This window comes from Physcomitrium patens, chromosome 10 (genome assembly GCF_059467195.1).
Source record: "Physcomitrium patens ecotype Gransden chromosome 10, ASM5946719v1, whole genome shotgun sequence".
NCBI lineage: Eukaryota > Viridiplantae > Streptophyta > Bryopsida > Funariales > Funariaceae > Physcomitrium > Physcomitrium patens.
The window spans coordinates 4,368,512-4,390,038 of record NC_143419.1 but is presented as its reverse complement, the minus strand read 5'-3'; the positions used below and the strand labels follow the sequence as shown (position 1 = coordinate 4,390,038).

At 40.9% G+C, this 21,527-nt stretch overlaps 4 protein-coding genes across 6 annotated transcripts; 2 read left to right on the top strand and 2 right to left on the bottom strand.

Moving 5' to 3' along the window:
- The first annotated feature begins 6,325 nt into the window (after positions 1–6,325).
- On the top strand, positions 6,326–11,313 carry LOC112287361 (uncharacterized). 2 transcript variants are annotated; one of them, XM_024530292.3, is made up of 4 exons: positions 6,326–6,917; positions 9,421–9,574; positions 10,076–10,237; positions 10,368–11,313. In XM_024530292.3, the coding sequence occupies exons 1-4, from the start codon at positions 6,816–6,818 to the stop codon at positions 10,826–10,828; spliced, it is 879 nt and encodes a 292-aa protein (XP_024386060.1). In that variant the 5' UTR covers positions 6,326–6,815; the 3' UTR covers positions 10,829–11,313. The 2 variants fall into 2 exon arrangements, with proteins under 2 accessions (XP_024386060.1, XP_024386059.1); XM_024530291.3 differs by having other exon boundaries at positions 10,365–11,313.
- On the top strand, positions 10,904–12,304 carry LOC149988220 (uncharacterized). Its single transcript, XM_090253954.1, has 3 exons — positions 10,904–11,007; positions 11,286–11,498; positions 12,028–12,304. The coding sequence occupies exons 1-3, from the start codon at positions 10,904–10,906 to the stop codon at positions 12,062–12,064; spliced, it is 354 nt and encodes a 117-aa protein (XP_090110080.1). The 3' UTR covers positions 12,065–12,304.
- Positions 12,219–14,801, bottom strand: LOC112287362 (methyl-CpG-binding domain-containing protein 10). The gene is made up of 5 exons (XM_024530295.3): positions 14,664–14,801; positions 14,365–14,527; positions 13,559–13,712; positions 13,204–13,362; positions 12,219–13,044 (listed from the first exon to the last, which is right to left on the bottom strand). The coding sequence occupies exons 2-5, from the start codon at positions 14,464–14,466 to the stop codon at positions 12,788–12,790; spliced, it is 672 nt and encodes a 223-aa protein (XP_024386063.1). The 5' UTR covers positions 14,467–14,527; positions 14,664–14,801; the 3' UTR covers positions 12,219–12,787.
- A 2,421-nt stretch (positions 14,802–17,222) lies between these two features.
- On the bottom strand, positions 17,223–21,277 carry LOC112287277 (RCC1 domain-containing protein RUG3, mitochondrial). 2 transcript variants are annotated; one of them, XM_024530144.3, is made up of 7 exons: positions 20,416–21,277; positions 20,086–20,231; positions 19,450–19,638; positions 19,073–19,201; positions 18,647–18,802; positions 18,009–18,264; positions 17,223–17,627 (listed from the first exon to the last, which is right to left on the bottom strand). In XM_024530144.3, the coding sequence occupies exons 1-6, from the start codon at positions 21,048–21,050 to the stop codon at positions 18,071–18,073; spliced, it is 1,449 nt and encodes a 482-aa protein (XP_024385912.1). In that variant the 5' UTR covers positions 21,051–21,277; the 3' UTR covers positions 17,223–17,627; positions 18,009–18,070. The 2 variants fall into 2 exon arrangements, with proteins under 2 accessions (XP_024385912.1, XP_024385911.1); XM_024530143.2 differs by having other exon boundaries at positions 17,223–17,630; positions 20,416–21,195.
- Between the last annotated feature and the right edge of the window lie 250 nt (positions 21,278–21,527).

Below are 21,527 nucleotides of genomic sequence, written 5' to 3'. Positions count from 1 at the left end.
TAAATGATATAAACAACTTTAAGAAGAATTTAAGAGTAAATTTTAGCAAAAATTACATAGAAAAATTAGATATTGATACCCAAAGAGGGCCCGTTACAAACCTAGGTTGAAATCAGACCCCGAGGCACAAACCAAGCATCTATGGCAACTTGGGGGGTCTTTTGTAGATTGAAGAGTAGAATTTGATAGTAGACTAGATAAAGTTTCTATGAGCATTTTTTTGTGTGATTTGGATTTTTAATGGCTTTGTAAGGACTTTACTAAATTAATTTTTTTTTTGGATGACTTGGATTTTGTGAAATAAAATAGGATTAATATTTTGGACAATTTTGAAAGTTTTGTAACAGATCTACAAGTGAAATTTTGTGGGTTGATGGTTATAGTTGTGCTTAATATGTATTGTGAATTTTAGTTTGATCTAATAGTTGAATTGAGGATTATTGAGGTTTAAGTGGATCCAGGTCTCAAAAAATAGAATTTTAGATTCAGTGAGGGCTTTTAAGTTTTCTTGCAATCTACAAGTTGGATTGAAGTGAAATTTATGTGTAAGGATATTAGACTTATTTTTTTATGTATATGAGAATTTTGAAATTAATCGAATAGTAAAAAAGAGAGATATTGGCTCTAGAAGATTAGCATCAAGGTTGGAGAAGGAAGCCAGCCAATATTCAAGCATATTTTTGAAGCTATTGTCTATTCAGTAATTTCGATCCTTTTCAAATTTTTTGTACTTTTTTTAAACTTAATTATTAAGAAATGTGAAAATTATGAGTTAAGATCAATAGTTCATTTATTAGTAATTGAAGTTTAAATTTGTTGTAGGAATTACTAGGATTTGATTTAGAATAAGGGTTTGATTTAGGATTTAGGATTTAATTAGGATTTTGTTTAGGATTTAGAATTTAGTTAGGATTTAATTTAGAATTTATGATTTAATTAGGAATTGATTAGGATTTGATTTACGATTAGAATTTGGTTTAGAATTTAGGATTTGATTAGGATTTAAAATTTGATTAGGATTTGATTTAGGATTAGGATTTGGTTAGGATTTATTTTAAGATTTAGGATTTGATTAGGATTTGATTTAGGATTTAGGATTTTATTAGGATTAGTTTAAGATTTAAGATTTAGCTAATTTTTGGCTTAAAGTTTGAATGAAGTCCAATAGGATTTTAACTAGAATTAAATTAAGATTGAATTAAGATATATTTGAAATATATTTGTAATCATTCAAATATTTTTTTAAGTTTTTTTATTATTTCTTTGTAATTCCTCTGAGATTTCTTTGAATTTGATTAAAACTTACTTAGTATTTTTATGGTCTAATTAGAGTTTAATTAGTGTTCTATTAGAGTTAAGATTTTATTGTTGCAATTTCTATCCTACCTTCCACAACCAAGTGCTTAGAACATTCTCAAACAAGACTTCACATATTACGACAATGTGTTTTAAATTGTTGCCAAACTTATTGAAGCATGTTCTTATCAAGATTTGATTTCAAGGTCACATAATTCTTGATCAAATTCAATCAAGTATGTCCTTTGATCTTCTTATTCATGATATCAAGAATAATTTTTTTAAGTCTCATGATACTTCCAAGTTTGAGTTGAAGAACAACCTACTCTATTTTGAAGGACAATTATACATTTTGGAAGATGAAATACGATTATGTATTCTTCAAATTCGTCATGACTTTCTAGCAACCGGATATTTTCAATACAATAAGACTTTGGAACTAATATTGAGAGATGTTTGGTGGCCTCAAATGTGGAAGGCAATTAAAAACTTTGTATAATCATGAGATATTTATTCAAGTTCCAAAACTCCTTGCCATTGATCTTATGAACTTCTTCAGCCATTACCTATTTGAGAACAACCATGGTCTTTTATTTTTTTAGATTTTATCATAGATCTTTCAATCTCAGATTTATATGATTCTATATTTGTAGTAGTAGATTTTTTTACCAAGATGGCACATTTTATACTATGTACAAAATGTATCACTAATAAATAAATAGCTAAGATTTTTCTTAATAACATCTATTGCTATTACAGATTGTCCAAAGATATTATATCAAATAGGGGGACTCAATTTATATCAAGATTTTGGAGAATCCTTTCCAAAATTTTATAGGTAGATGTTAAGCTCTCTTTGGCTTTTCATCCTCAAACTGATGAGCAAATAGAATAAGTAAATCAAGTTTTGAAGCAGTACGTAAGATATACCATCAATTATCATCAAGATGATTGGACATCTCTTTTATCATTAGTAAAGTTTGCATACAATAATTTGGTACATTTTTCCACTCAACAAACATCTTTCTTTGCCAATTATGGTTATTATTCACAATTTCATACTCTTGACTTTTCAAAAGTTGATAAGCTTGCAGCAAAAGATTTAGCAAATTGTTTATCACAGCTTCATACAACAATGAAGGCATAATTAAAAGAAGCTCAAGAATGATGAAAAATTAATGCAGATGCCTATTGCAAGGAACAACTATAATTCAACGTGGGTGACAAGGTATGATTACTTTGTTGTAATATTAAGACTATTCATCCTTGCAATATATTGGACTATTGTAGGCTTGGGCCTTTTTCTATTAGTAAATAAGTCAATTTTATTGCTTATTGATTATATCTACAAGAATCTATGAAGATCTATCCTATATTTTACGTATCTCTTCTTGAGCCATATAAGATAGTAAATATCTCAGAAAGAAGATAAATGTCACCTCCTCTTATAGAAGTAAATAATAATCAAGAATTTGAAGCAGAAGAAGTCTTGGATTTGAGGCGGCGCTAAAATAGATTAGAATATCTTGTTCATTAGCATGGATATGATATTAATGAACACACATGGGAGCTAGCAAAAAAATATGCAAATGTAGCAAATAGAATTGAAGCTTTTCATCGACGACATCTATTAAAATCAAGATAAAAAAATAGCAAATCTTTGCTATAAAAGAAATAAGATCAAGGGAAGATAACACTCTACCTTCTATCTTTCTTTGTAGCTTTTGTATATTTGTGATGCTAAAAAGATGGAAAACCAATAACTAGCAAATTCAACTCAAGAACTTTTATTTGTGGACTTACTAGACAAGACATTGTGATTGTCACAACCTTCAAGACAATGAAATTAAAATAAAGATTCTCAAGAACAATATGTCTTTCCTCAAAAAGATGGTGAAATATAACGTATTTGGTATCATGACCTTAGAAGAGACTCCTCATGTTTGGTAATTTTATTAGAAGTAAGAACAACTCTTGATGGTGTTCCAAATGTTTTATTTGAAGGAAGTTATGAAGGCCTCAACAACGACCAAATAACATGGTGGTCTTGTATGAGACACTATTGATGGTTGAGACAATCTATCAACTATTTTTGAACGAAACAAAGATCAAAGTTTGTAACAAATATAATTCATCGCATCTTGGATTTCCTCAATATATGAAGACCACTCATCATGGAACTTGTCTTTAAAAGAAGGGATAATGTCTCGGATATACATTGATACACTAATAAAATACTTATATGATTAGATAGAAATAAATAAAATTAGATAAACGTAGGTTAATTTCATAATACCTTTTTAAAAAGCTTTTTAGAAGCTTTATAGATGCTACTTTGATTTTATATATGTATGTAGTTGATTGATAGGTTAGAAACTTATTCAATAAGTCAATTATATATTGGCAGCTTGTAGAACAACCTAACTATGTAGTGCATATATAAAAAACTTGCATAATAAGTTAAGATACATGTCTTATAAAGTCAACATATTTTGGAGGTCCTATAGGATATTGCCACATAACTCCTAGTTAAGAATATATATGGAGGGAAGAGTGAAGCCTTCTTCATTCTTGTCAACGCCTTTTTAGTCCTTAGTCTTGTTTCAAGACTCTCTAGTCTTCTTGTTTTTGGCAATAGCCATTCTAATTCAGTAATATATCATTTTTGAGTGACTTTTTAGTTCTTTTTAGTATCAAAAGAGTGCATTGAGGATTTCTTTCTTTGAGATTCATATCCTTGGCATATAATCCATATGTGACTTGTGCACCTTTCTTCCTACAAGGACTACACTAGTTGGTGGTTTTCCTGATTTTTACTAATAGAACTACTTTTATTTTGTATTTTTGACTTTACTATAGTATTCAAAAATATTCAATTATATTGAAAGCCTTGCATGTCTTTTAAATCTTGCTCTATTTCTTCATAATAGCTCTCAAGGTGGTAAAATTTAATTTTACCAAAGTCTTGATATCTTCTCTAAATCTTCTTTAAGAATTCTTAATAAATTCTAAAAATCCCTAAAATATTTTTATAATGATAATTTCAACTTAAGGATAGATTTTCTAACCTTGGTAATGTTTTATAATAATCAAAGAAATTTATATGAACTATTTATTTTATTTTCTACATGAAAGTTTTTAGTCTCAAGCTTCTAACTACTAACTAACATTCATATATATTTAAAAAAAATATACAAAGATAAAAAGCCAATGTAAATATTGGTTTTAATAATTAAATATTAATATTTAATAATAAGAAAAATTACTAAGCCAACTAAGATAATTACTTTTGAAACTTTTTAAAATTCCATTCTTATCATTTTTCTTTTAATAAGACTTTTGTAACCAATAAAAACTTCTAAATTTTAATAAATACTTAAATATTCAAAAAGATTCTCTAATCTTAACATTTTCATAACTAGATGATTTTAAATTATGTATTTTAATCAATCTATAAATTAAGATCTATTAGAAGGATTCACACACAATTAAAATTTAAAAACATATATTTTATGTGTAATCAAAATTATTAAATTTTCATTTATATCCTAAATATTTAATTTAATTTTTTTAAAAACATCATTTTTATTCATTAACTTACATTGTAATTATTCAATAAAAATTTAAAAATTTAAAGTAAAGAATCCATGGTTATAGTCTATTTTTTTTCCATAATTTGTTAATATATAAACCTTTTTTGCAAACTTAGAATTATGAATTATTAGATAGGAAAAATTTTAACTGTTTTTTAAAAAAATTCAAAGTTGCTTAAATTAAAGTACCAATCAAATATGATGCACAATATATTGAGTCTATTTTCTTTTTGAAACACTATCTTAACTGCAATTAAAAAAATTAAAAACAAATTGCTATTTAATAAGATGTCATTGATAGTGAACCACTTAAAAAAAAAAAAAAAAAAAAAAAAAACGAAAAGAAAATGAAAGATATCATATGTTACTTCAAGACAATTCAATCTAGTGTAATTGGGTGAATGTGTATATATGTATATATACATATAATAATTAAAATTTGGTGGGTAGCTGATTCTGATTTTTTTTTCAAATAATATATTCTTAATTATGAATTTTGGAATTTCTAGGAAAACAACATTTGGTATATTGTTTTAAAAGTTGTTATTACCATATTCTTACTGTATTTCTTTAAGTCTAATCAAATTTTGATGTTTGAATTATTTAGTACTTATAATGATTAACTTAATTATTTAACCTTCCAATTTACATACATTTTTTAGAAAATGTAAATACAATTTGTATGAAAGAAAAAATAAATCTGAAATCTATCACCAAAACATTTCAAAAGATTTTCTAGTTGTAGTCAGTTGAGTTAGAAATTATTAAAAACAATGTACTTATAACTTAAAAAAAAAAAAAAAAAAAAAAACATTTGAGTTATTTTTTTTAATTAAAATAATCACACCCAAAAAATATTTATTAAGGAATGAGAGTACTTTATACTTCAAAAGAATGATCGAGTTCTAAAAATAATTAATTTTAATGACGTAGAAGAAATATTACTTATTGCTTCACATATAACTCTGTGTCGACCTCCAATCAAAGGGTCTTCGAGATGATTCTCAATGCCATTATGCAAACAATCCAGCCAAAAAATCCTCACTGCCAGCGTGTCAGCCCCACGTCAGATAAGCCGCGCCAGGTTGGCAGGGCGCAAAAAGAACAGAAGCCGCATTCTGCGAAGCGCTGTGTGAAACGAACTAAAGAACAAGGCGGGAAAAAGAGAAACCATGGACGATAGCGTCGCTATAACCCACACAAGCAGGCCCAACGGTGATAACACGTCAAGTGTCCCGTTATGCAGACTGGCGCTTTGCTCCCGTGCAAAATCCGAAACTCAGCCACGGCAAAATAGAGAGCGGTAGACCGAACAGAAGAAGGGAGAACGCTACTGGCAATGATAGGGCCCGGCACCCCTGTGCCCGCGAAGCTTCTCTAGTCTCCGTATCTAGACATCACTAACAAGCCCGAAGCGACTCTCTCCCGCCCTCCTTCCCAACCTCCGAACACCCAAACAAACCAGAATCCAGACCCTCTAGGATCCCCTCTTCAACCAACTACGTCTTCTCTCCTTCCACAATCGCTACTTATGCAGATTTTCTCCTCCTCTCCGCTGCTTGTTGCAGTCGCACGCGCAATCAATTATCGTGGCTGGTCTTTGATTCTCGTTTGCTGCCCCAGCCATTGGCTTTGCTCCACCGGACCTATTTTTCCTGTTTTCTTCCCGTGAAGGGCAGTGGTTGTGGTAGTTAGACCCGGGGCGGGTGCTTGTGTGCTGTGGTTGGACCCCAGCTGTGCGTTGTTTCACGTCGGGGATTGGCGCTCAGGCAAATGTGGAGAGCGTGAGGAATTTCGACGCGGAGGTAATTTGTGCAGGTCCTGGTGGACGCGGCTGGAGGTTTGGTGCGCCGGGTGTGTGTGTGTGTGTGTGTGTGTGTGTCTGTGTGTGTGTCGTTGATCGCGTGGTTGGCGAGGTGAGGCGGAATGGGCAGCCCGGAGGCCGACTGCGCTGCGGCCGAGGTCGTTGGAACGCCGGAGAGTGCTTTCGAGGAGCTCACCGGGCCTCTGCAAGGCTGGAAGCGCAAGGTCTGTGGAGCGAGACCCACCCTGAACTCTGTTGTTGGTGCGAGGGAGTGTGGGAATCTTGGTTGTGAAATCCGTTGATTATGTCGGGGAACACGTCGGTCGCTGGGGATGCACATGTGGGAGAGTCATGTTCTATCGGGCTGTTCGCGCTGAGTGGAAGGGAGCGCGGGTGATAGTTCCAAACGCGGATGCCCGGGATGTCGCTTGGTTACGTGTATCGGATGCTCTAGGGTAGGGTGCATTCATTTGTGACGAGAGCGAGGGGTCGGTCAATTTTCTGGTCTCGAGAGTGGCATCAAGAAGCTGCAAGTTCGTTGCCGTTTCGAAGCCCGAGTTCACTGCATGGACGCTCGGTGTGGTCGTAGCTCGCATAAATCGTGGCGCGGCTGTTGGGAGAGGTGCATGGTGTGCAGTGTCGAGAGCTTCTGGTATGACGTTTACCAGAAGATGCCGCTGAAAGAGCGGAGCCGTTATTCTGCGTCGGTTGTGACGGGTCTAGCGTGTGACGAGACAGCATTATCGCGGCGGTGTTTCATGGCCCGTGAAAGCGAGAAAAGCTGCAATTCGGCAGATTCTTGCATTCCTTGGCGCTCAAATTTCGAAGCTTGAGGTTTCTTGATGGGATGTGTGCCGATCAGACACCGCTGCGGATGTCCCGAGATTTCCGTCTTAACCAATAGTTACCGGTTACGACATGACATCGAGGACGACGAATATGGTGCGAATCGTAGTTCGGGCGACGAATGCCTCGTAGCGCTCCCACCGGGCCGTGCACCATGCTGGTGCTCTTTGTTTTTGCTACCGACGTCGCCCGAAGTTCGTGTGAGACCCTCGGGATGTGTGAGTGCGTCATAAGGCTCGGGGTTGAGAGCCGGTTGGATGGTTCTTTGCGAGATGCGCGAGCTTGTTTTTTTTGGTTCCGTACCCCGGGAGGCGGTAGTATGTCGCACTCTCATCAGTTGACGAAATTTGTCGGTCCCTTCATGTCGTCAGCGCAGGCTGTGTGAAACGACATGCGATAGCTGTGCAGTGCCGGTGAGGGGGTTTGGGTGAGGGGAGGCGCTTCAGCTCGGGAGCGCAGAAGTGTCCATGCGTGTCGCTGGAACTTATCCTGTGCTGGTCCTGGGACGGTCGTCGGCCAAGCACACAGGTCTTCGTGTTGGTGAATACGTTCGCACATCCGCGCAGTTTATCCGCGACGGCGATCGCAAGTGCAGTCGTGCAAACATTATCTGAGATATTGTCCTCCTGAGTTTGAGAGGAACGCCTCCGCACAACAACGACGGGACTGAGAGCCGGTTTGACCGGATCCTTGCAAGAAGGCGCGCCCCCATGTCCTGGATGCCGAACTATGGCCGACGGCAGTGCGTGTCTATCTTGTGAGCAGGCGGGGTTTTCCTGGTCGTCAGGTTTCCGTGGGTCGCGGAGCCGAGTGCTCGGCCTTGCTCTTCCGTGACGGTAACTGTGACTCACAAGGTCCGTCTTGAACCCTCGCTTGACACGCTTCGAAGTCGATTACCGGACATGCGCGGGCTCGGTCGCCTTCCGAAGACCGTCGCTTTCCTGGTCTGGCGTTGTGCTAGCAGGGCCGTGCGCAACGATAGAAAGGTGCGTGTCGGCTATCGTTGGTGTAACGCGCCTTAAGCAGTCGCAAGCCTGGGGCGCTCGAACGGGGCTCCCATCCGACGTCATGGACACACTGCACATGCACTCCGACGCGAGGTGCTGGATGTCCAGCAACCCGCTCTTACGGAGGCACGGTTCGAGAGCATGTCCTCCAGACGGGCGACCTGGTCGCATGTGGTGTGGGAAATGCTCCGAGCTCGAGAAGATCGCGAAGCATGGCATCCTGTGCAGTGCTGGCCACGCCGTCGCTCCGAGCCGTGCCGGCGTTCGGAGGTGGGAGATGGTGCGGAGAAGGCATCCACTTCGTGGTCGCTCAGAGTTCGAGCAGTGATGGGTGGGGGCGACATCCCACGCATGTTTTGCGTGAAGCCTTGTGACGTGCAGGCTCGGAGGGTCCCGGCGTACGGTAGGATGGTGGGGCCGAGATGCATGCGTTATGGCACCCGTGGCCGCGGAAACGCATGACCGTGACCGTGCGGGGGATGGGGATGAAATCCTTCCACCACTCACACCCGAAGCCTTGGACGCAAGTGTGACGGGGGAGGTCTGCTTCGCTGCGGTGGAAGTCGTAGAGGGATAGATTTAGAGGTGGCATACGCTTTCGAAAACGTCGGGTGTGGGATCGATCGTGCAGTTTGTGTGGTGTTTTGTGTGTGTACATCGCGGATGTCGAGAGACGCGGACGCTGTAGGCGTTCCGGGCAGGATGAAGGGCGTGCTTGGGTGCCGAATGCACTGGCGGAAGGCGTCGACGGAAGGCGTTGACGAGGGGTTGGAATCGGACGTGGATGAAGGGCCCGCGGGGTGGGTGTTTGGTTAGCGTTGGTCAATTGTGGAGGGTCTGACGTGGTGTTGTTGATGATGCGGGTGGGCGTCAGGGGTCCGGAAAGAAAGGGGGCACTCCAAAGAGGAAGGACGTGACGTTTGTGGCCCCTGACGGCGAGGAAATCAAGACCAAAAGGCAGCTGGACAAGTATCTGAAAGCTCATCCGGGGACACTGTCTGCGGGGGACTTCGAATGGGGAGTTGCAGGTATGCGTTGGGAATGTGGGCGCACGTTGAGTATGTGTGTTGGGGATGATGGGTGCAGAAACTGGTTTGGAGAGGTTTGTGACGTCCCAGGGAGTTGCGTGATGAGTGGGCGTGGTTGGGTTTGGGAAGAAAGATTGAATGCAGCAGCGAGGGGAACGGCGAGGGCACGGGGATAGTTGTGGTAGTGGCGATCCTAGGTGGTAGTGGGTGCGAGGGGAAATTGGGGAAGCATTGTGGACGTCGTAGGGGGTTGGGCGCCAGTTCACCCCGCTGTGGTCACGCAGCATGGACAAGCGGAGTGGATGCAGTGGTATTTGCACAATTGGTGGATTGCAGACTGAGCACGTGGGTGTGATGTGAGGCAACGTCTGGATGGTGGTGATTGATGAGTTCTCCTCGACGGTGACGATTCTGGGTGGTCGGACAGTCGGGCTAGGGTGGTAACGTGGTCCGGATGCAGGAGAGGGTCTCACACGGTGGTTGTGTTGTTTGGTTGCGAAGCTGGCGATGCTGTGACCCCACCCGAGAACCGGAGAAGATCGGCGAGGCTGAGCTCCAAGGGCCGTGTTTCGGGAGAAGGCATTGAGGTGGTGGCGGAGATAAAACGGCCCGCCGTGAAGAGGTCAAGGAAGAGTCGTGAGAACGGAAAGGACGAGAAGGACGGTGGGTGGCGGTTGGGATTGGTGTCATTGGAATGTGACCAAGTGTGCGTGTGTGATGATGGTGGGTGGAGGTAGACGCCGATTTGGATCCGCGGGGGTTGAACAATGTGGTTTGTGGTGTGCACCAGCAGGCGCGGGCGAGGAGGCAGATGTCAAGGCTGGCACGGAGAACGGAGCCCATGGTGCAGCAGACGAGAAAGTGGAGGAGAACGGAAAGGACAAGGAGGAGACCAAAGCGATGGACGTGGACGTTCCCGGAGAGGAGGTCGCTGCCGTGGAGAAAACCGTAGAAGCGACGACGGAAGGGTCGAGCGAGAAAGCGGAGGACGTGAAGGTGGAGTCGGGAGAGTCGAACGGCGGGAAGTCGGCGGAAGTTCCTGCAGAGGCGTCAATGAAAGACGGCGAGGAGTCCAAGGCGGCGGAAGAAGCAGCGCGCAATGGCGATGCGGAGAAGTCGTCGAACGGCGAGGGTGGTGAGAAGGTGAAAGATGCGGTGGTGGGCATGGCAGAGGGCTCCACTGAGGGGGTCGAAGAAGTGACGAAGGCTGAGAAGGTGGAAGTTGGTGCTGCTGCGCCAGAGGCAGTTGCTTAGGCGGCGGGCCGCAGCGGTGGAGGGCGGAGCCAAGACCGAGTTCACGTGAAATGGCGGAGGGGGATTGTTCCTGGGATGAGCGTTGAACGGATGGTAGAAGATGGCAGCCGCGAGGGTATCCCTCTAGAGGCGTGTGGGATGTGGTTGTGGTTTGGTCTGGACTTGGAGCTTGGGGCTGGGTAGTGGTAGGAGGATGGGGTGCTCCTTGGACGAAACCGCGATGTGTAGAGAAATGGAGTGTGACGAGGGGCGGGGAACCTGGAAGTACAGATGCAGGGACAGGATCCACCCGGTGGGAGGGTGGGGGAGGAGGAAAGGTAGAGAATGGGGTAGAAGGGATAACGCTTGGACGCGGGCACCACCTAGAGGGTTCTTTGGTTGTCCAGTTAGAGTAGGTAGAACGCGGGTGTGCATTGTGCAGCAGACTGTGATTTTGTTTACCTGTTTGGCCGTGAAGGTTGCAGTATTACTTTGAGTTCGGTGCACTTCGTGAACAGGGTGCGGAAGCCCTTGCAACAGCTGTACTCGCTGAGTGTGGTGTGCGATGTGGAGATGATGGGAGAACAGGGGATTTGCAAATTATTGTGGTGGTGGTGGGTGTGGATGAAACGATGATGTGTGGTGTGTGTTGTGTATGGTTTATTGTACGGGCATCGAACAACGTGACATGGTAGGCGTGAGAGCAGTTCAATGTGGTGGATTAGTGGTGGTTATGTTCTGGTTGTGACTTTAGCTGCCTGGGATGGTGGCTGTGTGATGTGGGTTTGACTGGCGCGGGCTCATACTTGGTTGGTTTGGGTGTGGTCGATGTTATAACTACAACTCGTTCTAAGTGACGGATTGAGTACCTTCTTAGTATGTTTTATTTGTGACGGGTATGGCGTGAAGCGACAGTTTGGTCGGATTTGTGATATTTACTCGGGTCTTTGGGGAGTGCTCTGTTGAGAGAGTTCGTTGAGAGTACAATTGCTCATTCCTGTCATTCCGAGTACGGTGTGAGAAGTTTTAAATTAAAGCGGGATTGATGGGGGAGATGGGCACGGGTGAACATATGTAACTTCAGAGTTGGCGATACCTACTCTGTCAGTTTGCCGACTGGGTAGCTTGCTACAAAGGTGGAGGTGTGCTGGGACCTGCTGTCTATAATTTGTGCTCATAATGTTTAAATTTCTAATGTGGATGTACGTTTGTCTTGTCAGTATTATGCCATGCCGTTTGCGTCGTGAGGACCTATGAATACCTTTTGAAATAGATAGACACATTTCGGTTAGCAGATCAGTGGTCCCTTTGCAAGACCCACTTACCTAAGCGCCAAATCCAACAATGGGACTCGGCGTAGCTACGATCAATTCTCTGCAGCAAGTAACAAGAAAGACCAATCTGCTCAACCTTAGAAACAAGGACACGTATTATGGTCCAAACATTTATTTATTTTGTATGGATTGAGAAAACTAGGTGTTATGATTTCCTAAAACACTTCGTAATTGCGGTATAAACTACTTTACGCTCTACTTGGAGACATTCGCTTACGTTCTTCACATAGTTTAGAAAATCGACGTGCTACAAATGGCAGTAACATACCAGGAGTATCCCAACGTCTGCAGAGACAGATCCTGCTGGCTTGACATGCTTCTTTGCTTGTAGGCCAACGGCAAGAGTACACACACAAAAATAAACCGTCCCAAATACCTGCAGTTGGAGTCTCTCTACAAGGTTAACTTGTATACGATGAACACTTGCACTAACTATGACATGATTCCCACCTCCTATTCGATACATAACTGGACACCGATGCTTGGGTTACAGGTCCAGAAACTGCTTCTGGAAATTTAGAGACTTATTTCTGTCAAGGCGCGGACACATCATCAACAAGGGCACCATTAACCATGTGTGCATCGTCTTTCGTCTGTGTTAGAACCCATGTTGGACTTCGTTACATCTCAGACAGTTCGTTTCTCTTTACATGGCTTTGTCAATAGAATTTTCAAGATCCGTCTTTATTTCAGCTTCCGAGTTGATAGCCTGGGTTCGTGCAGTCAATTCTTTGGTTTCCGCAACTGCTGGAGCTTCTGCACTGGGTATATCCACGGTAGGAGCTTTATGGTTCCCATTAGTTTCGATAATTTCCTTCTGTGTCACAGGCAGGGATTGATCCTCTGAGATGTCCATTGGTTCCGCGGGCCCTGTCTTGTTTGCAGGCTCGCCCTTAGCTAGAGCTGTTAGAATACATGACCACCATTTTACTTGTGGCTCAGAATGATGAAATTGAGTACTTCGAAGCAAGTTGAAATAAAATTTGGTAGACATGGCAACATGCACCAAAAATGAACTATGAACATTTGACTCAAATCTTCAAAACACAATAAGAAACTCACATTCATCTTTGTTTGCTGTTCCATTATGACGACTTTTGCGTGCTTTCTTAACCGGGGTTTTCGGTTCCATCTCCTTGTCAATTGCTTCAAACAAGGAACGGCCCTTCATGCTTAGTCTTGCAGATCTTCTTGTCACATTTGGAGTCACAGGCTCGAAAGCTTTATGACACAGCAACACAAGGCATCGTATTAGCGGCCCCCACATAGAAAAATTTACAAAGTTCATAAGTAGTGATCTATCCTCACGATTAGGATTAATCACGAAAACGGAGAAAAATCACAACTTACGCACATATCAAAGGTGTACGAAGTTCTAACACCAAATGGATTGCAAAGACAGTGAGAGTAGGCAAACCTGGGGAGCCCCAATCAAAGTCAGTAACAACGACCGTTCCCGGATGAGCTTTGAGATACTTATTTAACTGTGTTTTGTTTCTAATTTCTTCGCCATCTGGTGTCAAAAATGACACAACCTTCTTCTTTGGGGTCCCCCCCCTCGTCTCTGACAGCTGAAAACAATCACCCAGTAGAGCAAGAATGCCATCAATGTAAGTAAAACTTTCATCCAAACTTCGCGGATCGATGTAGATACTAAAAAATCAATCAATCACCATTCATCGAAGCTGATTCACACGTGTGATATGGTTTTCACACTCAAATGACCAATGATGCTATATTCCGCTCCACTTCAACGTGAGGACAGTAGTCTGGCCTTCAGACACAGCGAACACCAAACGATCTAAAGAAGGGGAGGGGAGGGGGTTTGTTCGTGTCAAAAACTTAAAAATAAAAGAGCAAAGGTGGGGAAATTGCGCGGACAGTCGAGGGCGTACGACAGTTTGAAGTTGTACGCAGCTCCCATGGACAAATAACCAAATTAAATACTTCAAAAACAAAAACTCGCGATAAATCTTGACCAAGGTGATAAAATACAAAATATGCAGTTCCTTACAAAACCTTGACAATATTCATATTAAAAGGCATCTTCCATAATATCCGAGCTCAACGAATTCAGCCAGGAAAACGACCAAAATGAACGACAAGCATCTACATGCAAGCTAAGCAATCAACATTACTCCAACTAGACATCTTCTACGAAAAATTCAGAAGCCAGGGTTTCCAAGTTTTCCTACAGAAGAAAGCGGATGAAATCCGACGGACCTTGCGTTTCCAACCTTGTAGAGACCCAGCAAGTTCTTCACAGGCACCTCCCGGCGATCCAACGGTGTCAGCGACAGCTATGGTGGCCTCCGAGCTCCCCATTCCACTTCAACTTGCCAACCGCCTGCTAATCCCTCGCCTCCGTTGCGATTTCAACAATGAACTAAACAAAATCCTCTGAAAAACTCCGTTAAAGCCAAATATTCTGGCGTTCATCACACACACACCAGAAAGCTAAACACTCACGACAAAAATGCAATTCCAACACGCTGAAGCAGCAGCAGCCCGAGCATAACCACCTGGTCGAGAGCTCGGAATTCGTCTGTGGAATTGGAAATCACTGAATCGTGCAATTGTTGGAGGAACCGAAGCGAAGCAAGCCAGAGCACACGACGGGGCCCAGGCCAGGCAGGCCCTGTGAGCGAGAGAGAAAGAGAGAGAGCGAGACCGGGAGAGAGACGATAGCAAACCGCGCTTCTTTCAGCGTCAATGCTTTCTCTTCAGCTTCGCCCTTCTGCTTCTTCCCCCGCCCTGTTTTCCGCCTGGTTTTTCTACAGAACCCCGTTCACACCGCCCGATTCCTTTCCCGCTCTTTTTCATTACTTCGATGAGCTGCGTGGACGTAAATGTCCGTATTACTGAGTTGGTATATCTGCAGATCATTTCTTACTTTCCTGGTAAATTATTTTACCCCCTACAGGTTAAAATCGGGTCTTACGGGAATCTTACTAAAATCGAATTTGGTGATTAACTACTCTTCAATGATTTGATGCACCGTGCCAATATTGTTGAAATTGGAGTGTAAAATATTTATGAAAATTAATTCGAGGGGTGGGATTTTTTGTAGTAGCCCTAATCAATTTATAATTGCTAATTAAAATGTGAATTAATTGTGACTTCAATTTGATACATTGTAACCACTATTTGGTGCGGTATTGACCATTTACCAGTACCTTAATGTTTTGAAGTTTAAAACTTTTATCAGTACATTGTGATGAAGAAAGCAATTTTCTATTACTCTTCAACATAGAAGAGATTATATTTTTTCTACATAAGGAATACAATTTAGAGTTCATGCATTCCAGGTACCAAGCACATAAATGTAAATAAGTAGTGTGAAATGTACTCTTAATTTTTGAATGATTGTGGACTATCAAAATTTCGAAATTAAATGTGTAAGGATAGATTTCTAAACAAATAAATGTAAGAGACTAATAAAATTCAATCAAAAAAGTTCAACCCAATTTTAATATTTTAATGTTTCCAAAAGTGATAATTTGATTGTGAGTTTTTAGAGAAGAGATAAATAATCCTTAGCATCTGCGTGCTACAGATATTGAATTTTTAAGCATGGGATGCACTGGATGTGACTTAATTCTGGAGCAGTATTGGATTTTTATAATTTGGTAACCTTAGTAAAGTTTCATCTGTGTTAAATATTCTTAAAAATAAGCTTTATTTGATGTTAATTAGTTAAAATTAAAATTATTAAATATTATCTTCTTTGAAAATTATGGTTTCATTAAAAACACTTTTTTTATTTCTAAATTTGTTTTAATAATAAAATTAACACATTATGATGACACTTTTTTATAATACTTGAATATTTAAGAATTCATACAGAATAGTTTTTGTAGACCACCAATACGGATTTTATTTGGTTATATCAAAAAGTGATTTAAAACATGTATATATATATATATATATATATATATATATATATTAATAATAAAAAATGGTAATAAAATTCTTCACAATCATTACATCATCCATTAAAATTTTAAATATATTTAGAACTTAACATTAAAATCATAATTAAAAAAATTAAAGTTAAAATTTATAATTGTGTTTCATGCACTTCTAATAAACTTAAATATTTAAAATCAATTATGAAGCACTTAAAAAGATTCTTTAAAAGACCTTAATGTATTCTTGTATTATTAATCATAGCAGAGGGTCTTTATTTTTAGAAGTTTATTTTAAAAAGCCGTAATGCAAAAGTTTTACAAAAGCCTCCGACTTGGTGAATTAAATTCTATTTTAGAAGCCTTGACCTTTGGTAATATGTCCAATAAAAAGAAACCATGAGACGGACCATATCATTCTTTTCTTAAAAATCTAAAAATGTCAACTTTTATCTTGATTCTAATAATTATGACAAACATATGAAATTTAAGTTTTAATTTTCCAGTGGTTATATGTAGTACTTTTTGATACAACTTCTCAATTTTTTCTTAACGCTACCTCTTGAAATGGACCCAATAAAATTTTTGAGAGACTACAAAATTTATGCCATGTTGTAAAAAAAGTGCATTCCAACTCATTTTTTCCTCTTAAAACTTTCAGATTAATTTTCCAAAATATAAAGCCAACTCAATGAAACATCTCAATTTCAACCAATCAAAAAATTGTGGCCCCACAAATATGAAAACCCTTTAATTTTGCAACACTTTCTTTTATAAGGAATCTCTAAATAATATTGAAAAATAAATACAAAAATATATGTAAAAAAGATGCATCTTCAAATATTTCTCTTCTTTGCATACTTGATAGTGACATGCACAAAGTTACTCCACTATCAAATATAACCAATAGCCAGACATATTCTCACTCAAACAAAACTAGAGAAGCCCTTCATTTGCACACACAGACTTATCAAGTTTTACTTCCAAAGCTTTAGCTGCTGTATATGAAAGTTAGCATACCTCGCATTCTTGAAGTGTAAGTTGCGAAACTTAGACACCCACATACAAACTTTCGCATATAGCAACTAGCAACCGTGCATGATCTGCTCAGAGAAGTATGAACTACCCTGCTATGGAATTTAATAGCAAACAATCCCTAAGGAAGCATGCCGCTTGAAGAGGAAATAAAGGATACTCAAATTCATTCGAAACCGCAAGAGATAGTACATGAGGTGCCCCTCACACTGCGAATCTACATTCCTAAGCCATTCAAAAGTTTCTTTTCTGTCCACAGCCTTGAAACGAAATCTCTTTAACAATCCATTGACACGTTCGAGAATCCTTAAAGCCTTGATGGAAATAAAAGAGAAACAAAAAACTCAGCCTCCAGAACCAAAAAACGATTCTTGCATCTCCTTTGCCCGGGAGGGCCGTTCTGGGTGTTATAAGGAACTGTTAGCAATGTTGCTGACCACGGTATGGCAATAGCACATTGGTCAAGTGGAACTTTTTGAGAAAGCTTGCCTGTATAGAGATTCATGTACGCAGTTTCCTCATGTTCGACCAACCGTTTATTGCCTACTGTCACATGGGGAACAACGATTAAGGGCTCAGAAGTTGCACACTATTCGTCGTAACCAGCTGCAGAATACTTGGTCATCATGCAACAGCCAAACTATGATCGTGCAAATACTGCATCCTGCCATAGCAGGGAAAAAAATCATGATGCTTCATGCACCATGAATTCATCACAATATGTAAATTCAACTTGAAATGCCAAACAAAAAAAACTCTTTTCAAGATAACATTACAAAAAAGAAAGAAAGAAAGAAAGAAAGAAAAAAAATATATATATATATATATATATATATATATATATATGTGTGTGTGTGTGGAATAGAAAAAGAAAAAATTGCAAGCCGACAGGGTCGCAGAAGATCATCAGAGTTCGATGATCACCTGGCCAAGTTACCCGTTCGCGCAACAAGCGTAACTTATTCCTTGACCCGATTGCTGCAGTATCAAATGCGTAGAACAAGAGACATGCCATGATGCGCTCCCGCAGCAACTGCGATCGCAAGGCGTGATGATTCTGGTGATTCATTAGGCTCCGCATCCAACTCGACCAGGATAGGCAGCATTTCTGTATCCATAAGCCCGGAAACACCAAGTTGGCAATCTCGGTTCTTTCCCCATGTGTACAACTTCCCCGAATCTGCAATAAAAAGAAAGCGGAATGGTTTAGGGCTATTAATTAGCCACGACTAACAAGGTGACTGAATCACAATGGAACCAGCATCAAGTTTATCATAAGCCAAATTGCTACACAGCATGTATGCTCATTGCTCGTAGAACGACTTGTGTTCTATTCATCCAGATTAAAGATGGTAAACATTATCGTCGACTTTTTTCACACCTACAGATAACACGTTCGTGTCGGACAAAGTATTTATTTTCTACAATTAAGGATCTGCTCTCCAGTTCTTTCAACCAGAAGTGTAAAGTGGGCCAAGAGATGGAGTGAGAAGAGACAAGTATTGAAACAAGATTAAAAGCTCTACACTCTTACAAAAACTCAAAGGTTAATCATAGAGTACCAGTAACGGCAGTTGTCCAAGCTCCTCCACAGGCTACCGAAACTGCTCGCTGTCCTTCAAGAATTTTTACAACTTTTGGTGCTTTAACATTTGCTAGATCACCATGTCCTAGCTGTCCGTGACCACCGTGGCCCCAAGTCAACACTTCTCCGTCCTCTGCCAACCCCGGCGGATAAATGAGATCACAGAGAACCAATAAAGCACTGTACCATAATAACAATTGTAACAACTTCTAACTCAGAAATTCAAGAACAAGGACGCACACAAACACTGCACATGCAGTTGGATGATCGAGTATTTTATGCATGATAAGCACTACAAGACAATTACAAACTTTTAAGAACAAGCAGAACATGCACCCAATTGATCCAATTATACATAGGCTTCAAAATCCGAAACACTGTAACAATAAGATAGAAGACATACCAGTTATGGCCGCAGAATGATAGCCACCACAAGCCACTTGAATAAGTCGTGTATTTTCAACTTCAGGAACCATTCGCGGTCTCCAGCTGGGTCGTCGGTCTCCTATCCCTAGCTCATAATTGCTGTTCCCTGCCAATGTAAACATGAAGAACTTATTGCTTTTTATTACGTAATGGCCTCCCTCTCATCTGAGTTGCTCACCACAGCACAAGGCTGATTCCTGGTGCCTCACACAAGACTGGCAAGAGATTCAAGGATGACAACAAAAACAGAACCAAGAAGGTTTGGATACTGCGGGAGTCGAGAACCCTAACGTAATGAAGTTCGCGATTAATGTTTGACACTTGCATAGTGAAGACGTTGTGAGACTGGTTTACCTCCCCAGCTCCAAAGCTGACCCCCAGGGGTCAAAGCCATGGTGAAGAAGCCACCACAAGCTACAGCCGCAATCGGGTCTGAGATTCCACGAACTTGCAGGGGAACACATGTTCCATCTTCATATTCAGGGCCAGGAATGTAGCCGAGCCTTCCTTCGCCTTCGTCTCTGCCCCATGTATAAACATGCCCTAGAGACAGCAAGCAGTCTCCACTGCTTTCATAATTCCAATCCATAAAACCGCTTCACTTTTGTTTCACAATTCCGACCAGATGAGATATAAAAGTAATCTGAAAAAAGGCTTCTAAAAGCTAGAAACGCTTGGTTCCCCACGAATCAACCGCTCCGAGTTTCGCTATAGAATTGCTTTGCACTCTTAACGAGGCAATCCGATGCCCAATAAGGATGACGAGAATTATATTTAGTATGATAGGTTAAGTGATTCCTTTTGTAACAAACTCTTAGAGAAGAATTAGGGGAGGCCTTCTTTACTGGAAAAAACAGAGCAAGGATGGCAGTATGTGAATGTTTATATTTCATCTAAGAACTACTCTGAATTTTTGACCTGTAACAGCGTATCGCCCACCAGCACTGCTAAAAGAACATCTAGTTAAGGGTTTAAGGTACAGCATATTACCAGACGCAGACACTGCCGCGGTATGAGCTCCCCCACACGCAATGTGGACAATATCTTTCATGCCTACAGAGCTTCCATCCACAAGCTTTGGACTCAAAGCTTTCTCGTAGGATCCATGGCCCAATGCACCAAAACCTCCAAAACCACTGCATTAACCAGTACTAGAAATTAGTGAAGAATATGAGTGGCTCTTAAATATGTTTCGTTGTACCTCGTAAATTTTCAAGTGCAAACTGCTGCAGTTCCATGATAACGTCATCATTCAACGAATCCATTAGGTCTGGTTCCAATAAAACTATCCTACAACCATAAGAGAATAGAGACCCTCACAATGTATAAACATATCCGTCCTCAGTGACAGCCGCGGAATGCAACCCTCCGAGTGCCACGCTCTTCACTCTTGATGGAAACGGGCTCAAATGAGGACTATACAGGGAGACCTCGGATCCAGTACCTAAACGCCCACCATCTCCTTTTCCCCATAGCCAAAGCTTTCCATTCTTCCAAAAACAAGAATGAAATAATCCGCAAGAAATTCCAACTTCCTCAAATGCCTCTCCGCTCGTGCTGTCTGTCTCACCGCTGTCTCTCCTGACTACGGTGGCTTTCCGAATCGCAGACTCTACCTCTAAGCTTTGAGATTGACCTAATTTAACTGGAATCTCAGAGTTGACAGGAGAAGAACTTAGGATTTCGACGGAATTAAGAACACCAGGCATGGGAGCGAGACGAATTTTTTGAGGAAGAGAAATGAGCAGAGAGGGCGACCGCTCGGTGCTCTCTTTGCCCAGACCAAGCTGACCAGCCTCTCCCCTACCCCATGTCCACAACTCCAAAGTAGGCTTCTGAGCTGGATTCTCTGTTAACGATACAAACAAGCGGGTCTTCTGAGCCCCCAACTTGCTGTTCTTTCCATATGCTTGCAACATTTCCGATCTCCATCGCTGCAATGCTTGAGCTCTCATCCTGATTGCTTTCTCCCACTCACCACTGCAGGGCTAACCCACAGATTCAAAAACCGATTTGCGGATTCCAGCACTTTGCCACTCGCTCTCGTGAGTAACGAGGAGAAGTTTGAGCAGGCGAAAACGCTAGTTTTATGTGTCTACATACATGGGTATGTTCCGGAGCACCATCGAGAGCACCCTAACCTTGTGGGGAATTTCGTCCCCATGACTCCGTTCGTTGTGCTCTTTCCGAACCCTGCATTCTTCTTTACCAAATTTATGTTGTTCTGTGTGGGGGTAAAGTAGTAAACTGTGAATCAGAACGCACAGCAAAGCAGATTGCGAGGGGATCCTGCTTCAAGATATCCCATGAGTAACATCTTCGTGCATAAATATTCCTACATGAATGGTTTCATGAGTTTAATGAATAACATTTTCAGAATACAAGTATTGGTCATTTATGTTTTTTTATATGTAATTGTTTGGATATTTACT

Coding starts and splice junctions, on each gene's coding strand:
- LOC112287361 (XM_024530291.3), top strand. CDS start 6,816: ATGGGCAGCCCGGAGGCCGACTGCGCTGCGGCCGAGGTCGTTGGAACG. Junction 6,918..9,420: donor TGCAAGGCTGGAAGCGCAAG/GTCTGTGGAGCG, acceptor GGTGGGCGTCAG/GGGTCCGGAAAGAAAGGGGG. Junction 9,575..10,075: donor CTTCGAATGGGGAGTTGCAG/GTATGCGTTGGG, acceptor TTGGTTGCGAAG/CTGGCGATGCTGTGACCCCA.
- LOC149988220 (XM_090253954.1), top strand. CDS start 10,904: ATGAGCGTTGAACGGATGGTAGAAGATGGCAGCCGCGAGGGTATCCCT. Junction 11,008..11,285: donor GACTTGGAGCTTGGGGCTGG/GTAGTGGTAGGA, acceptor TTGGCCGTGAAG/GTTGCAGTATTACTTTGAGT. Junction 11,499..12,027: donor GCATCGAACAACGTGACATG/GTAGGCGTGAGA, acceptor TTGTCTTGTCAG/TATTATGCCATGCCGTTTGC.
- LOC112287362 (XM_024530295.3), bottom strand. CDS start 14,466: ATGGGGAGCTCGGAGGCCACCATAGCTGTCGCTGACACCGTTGGATCG. Junction 13,713..14,364: donor TACAAGGTTGGAAACGCAAG/GTCCGTCGGATT, acceptor GATTGTTTTCAG/CTGTCAGAGACGAGGGGGGG. Junction 13,045..13,203: donor AACAGCAAACAAAGATGAAT/GTGAGTTTCTTA, acceptor GTATTCTAACAG/CTCTAGCTAAGGGCGAGCCT.
- LOC112287277 (XM_024530144.3), bottom strand. CDS start 21,050: ATGAGAGCTCAAGCATTGCAGCGATGGAGATCGGAAATGTTGCAAGCA. Junction 19,639..20,085: donor CGCGGCAGTGTCTGCGTCTG/GTAATATGCTGT, acceptor TGCTGTCTCTAG/GGCATGTTTATACATGGGGC. Junction 18,265..18,646: donor TTGGACAACTGCCGTTACTG/GTACTCTATGAT, acceptor TTTTTATTGCAG/ATTCGGGGAAGTTGTACACA.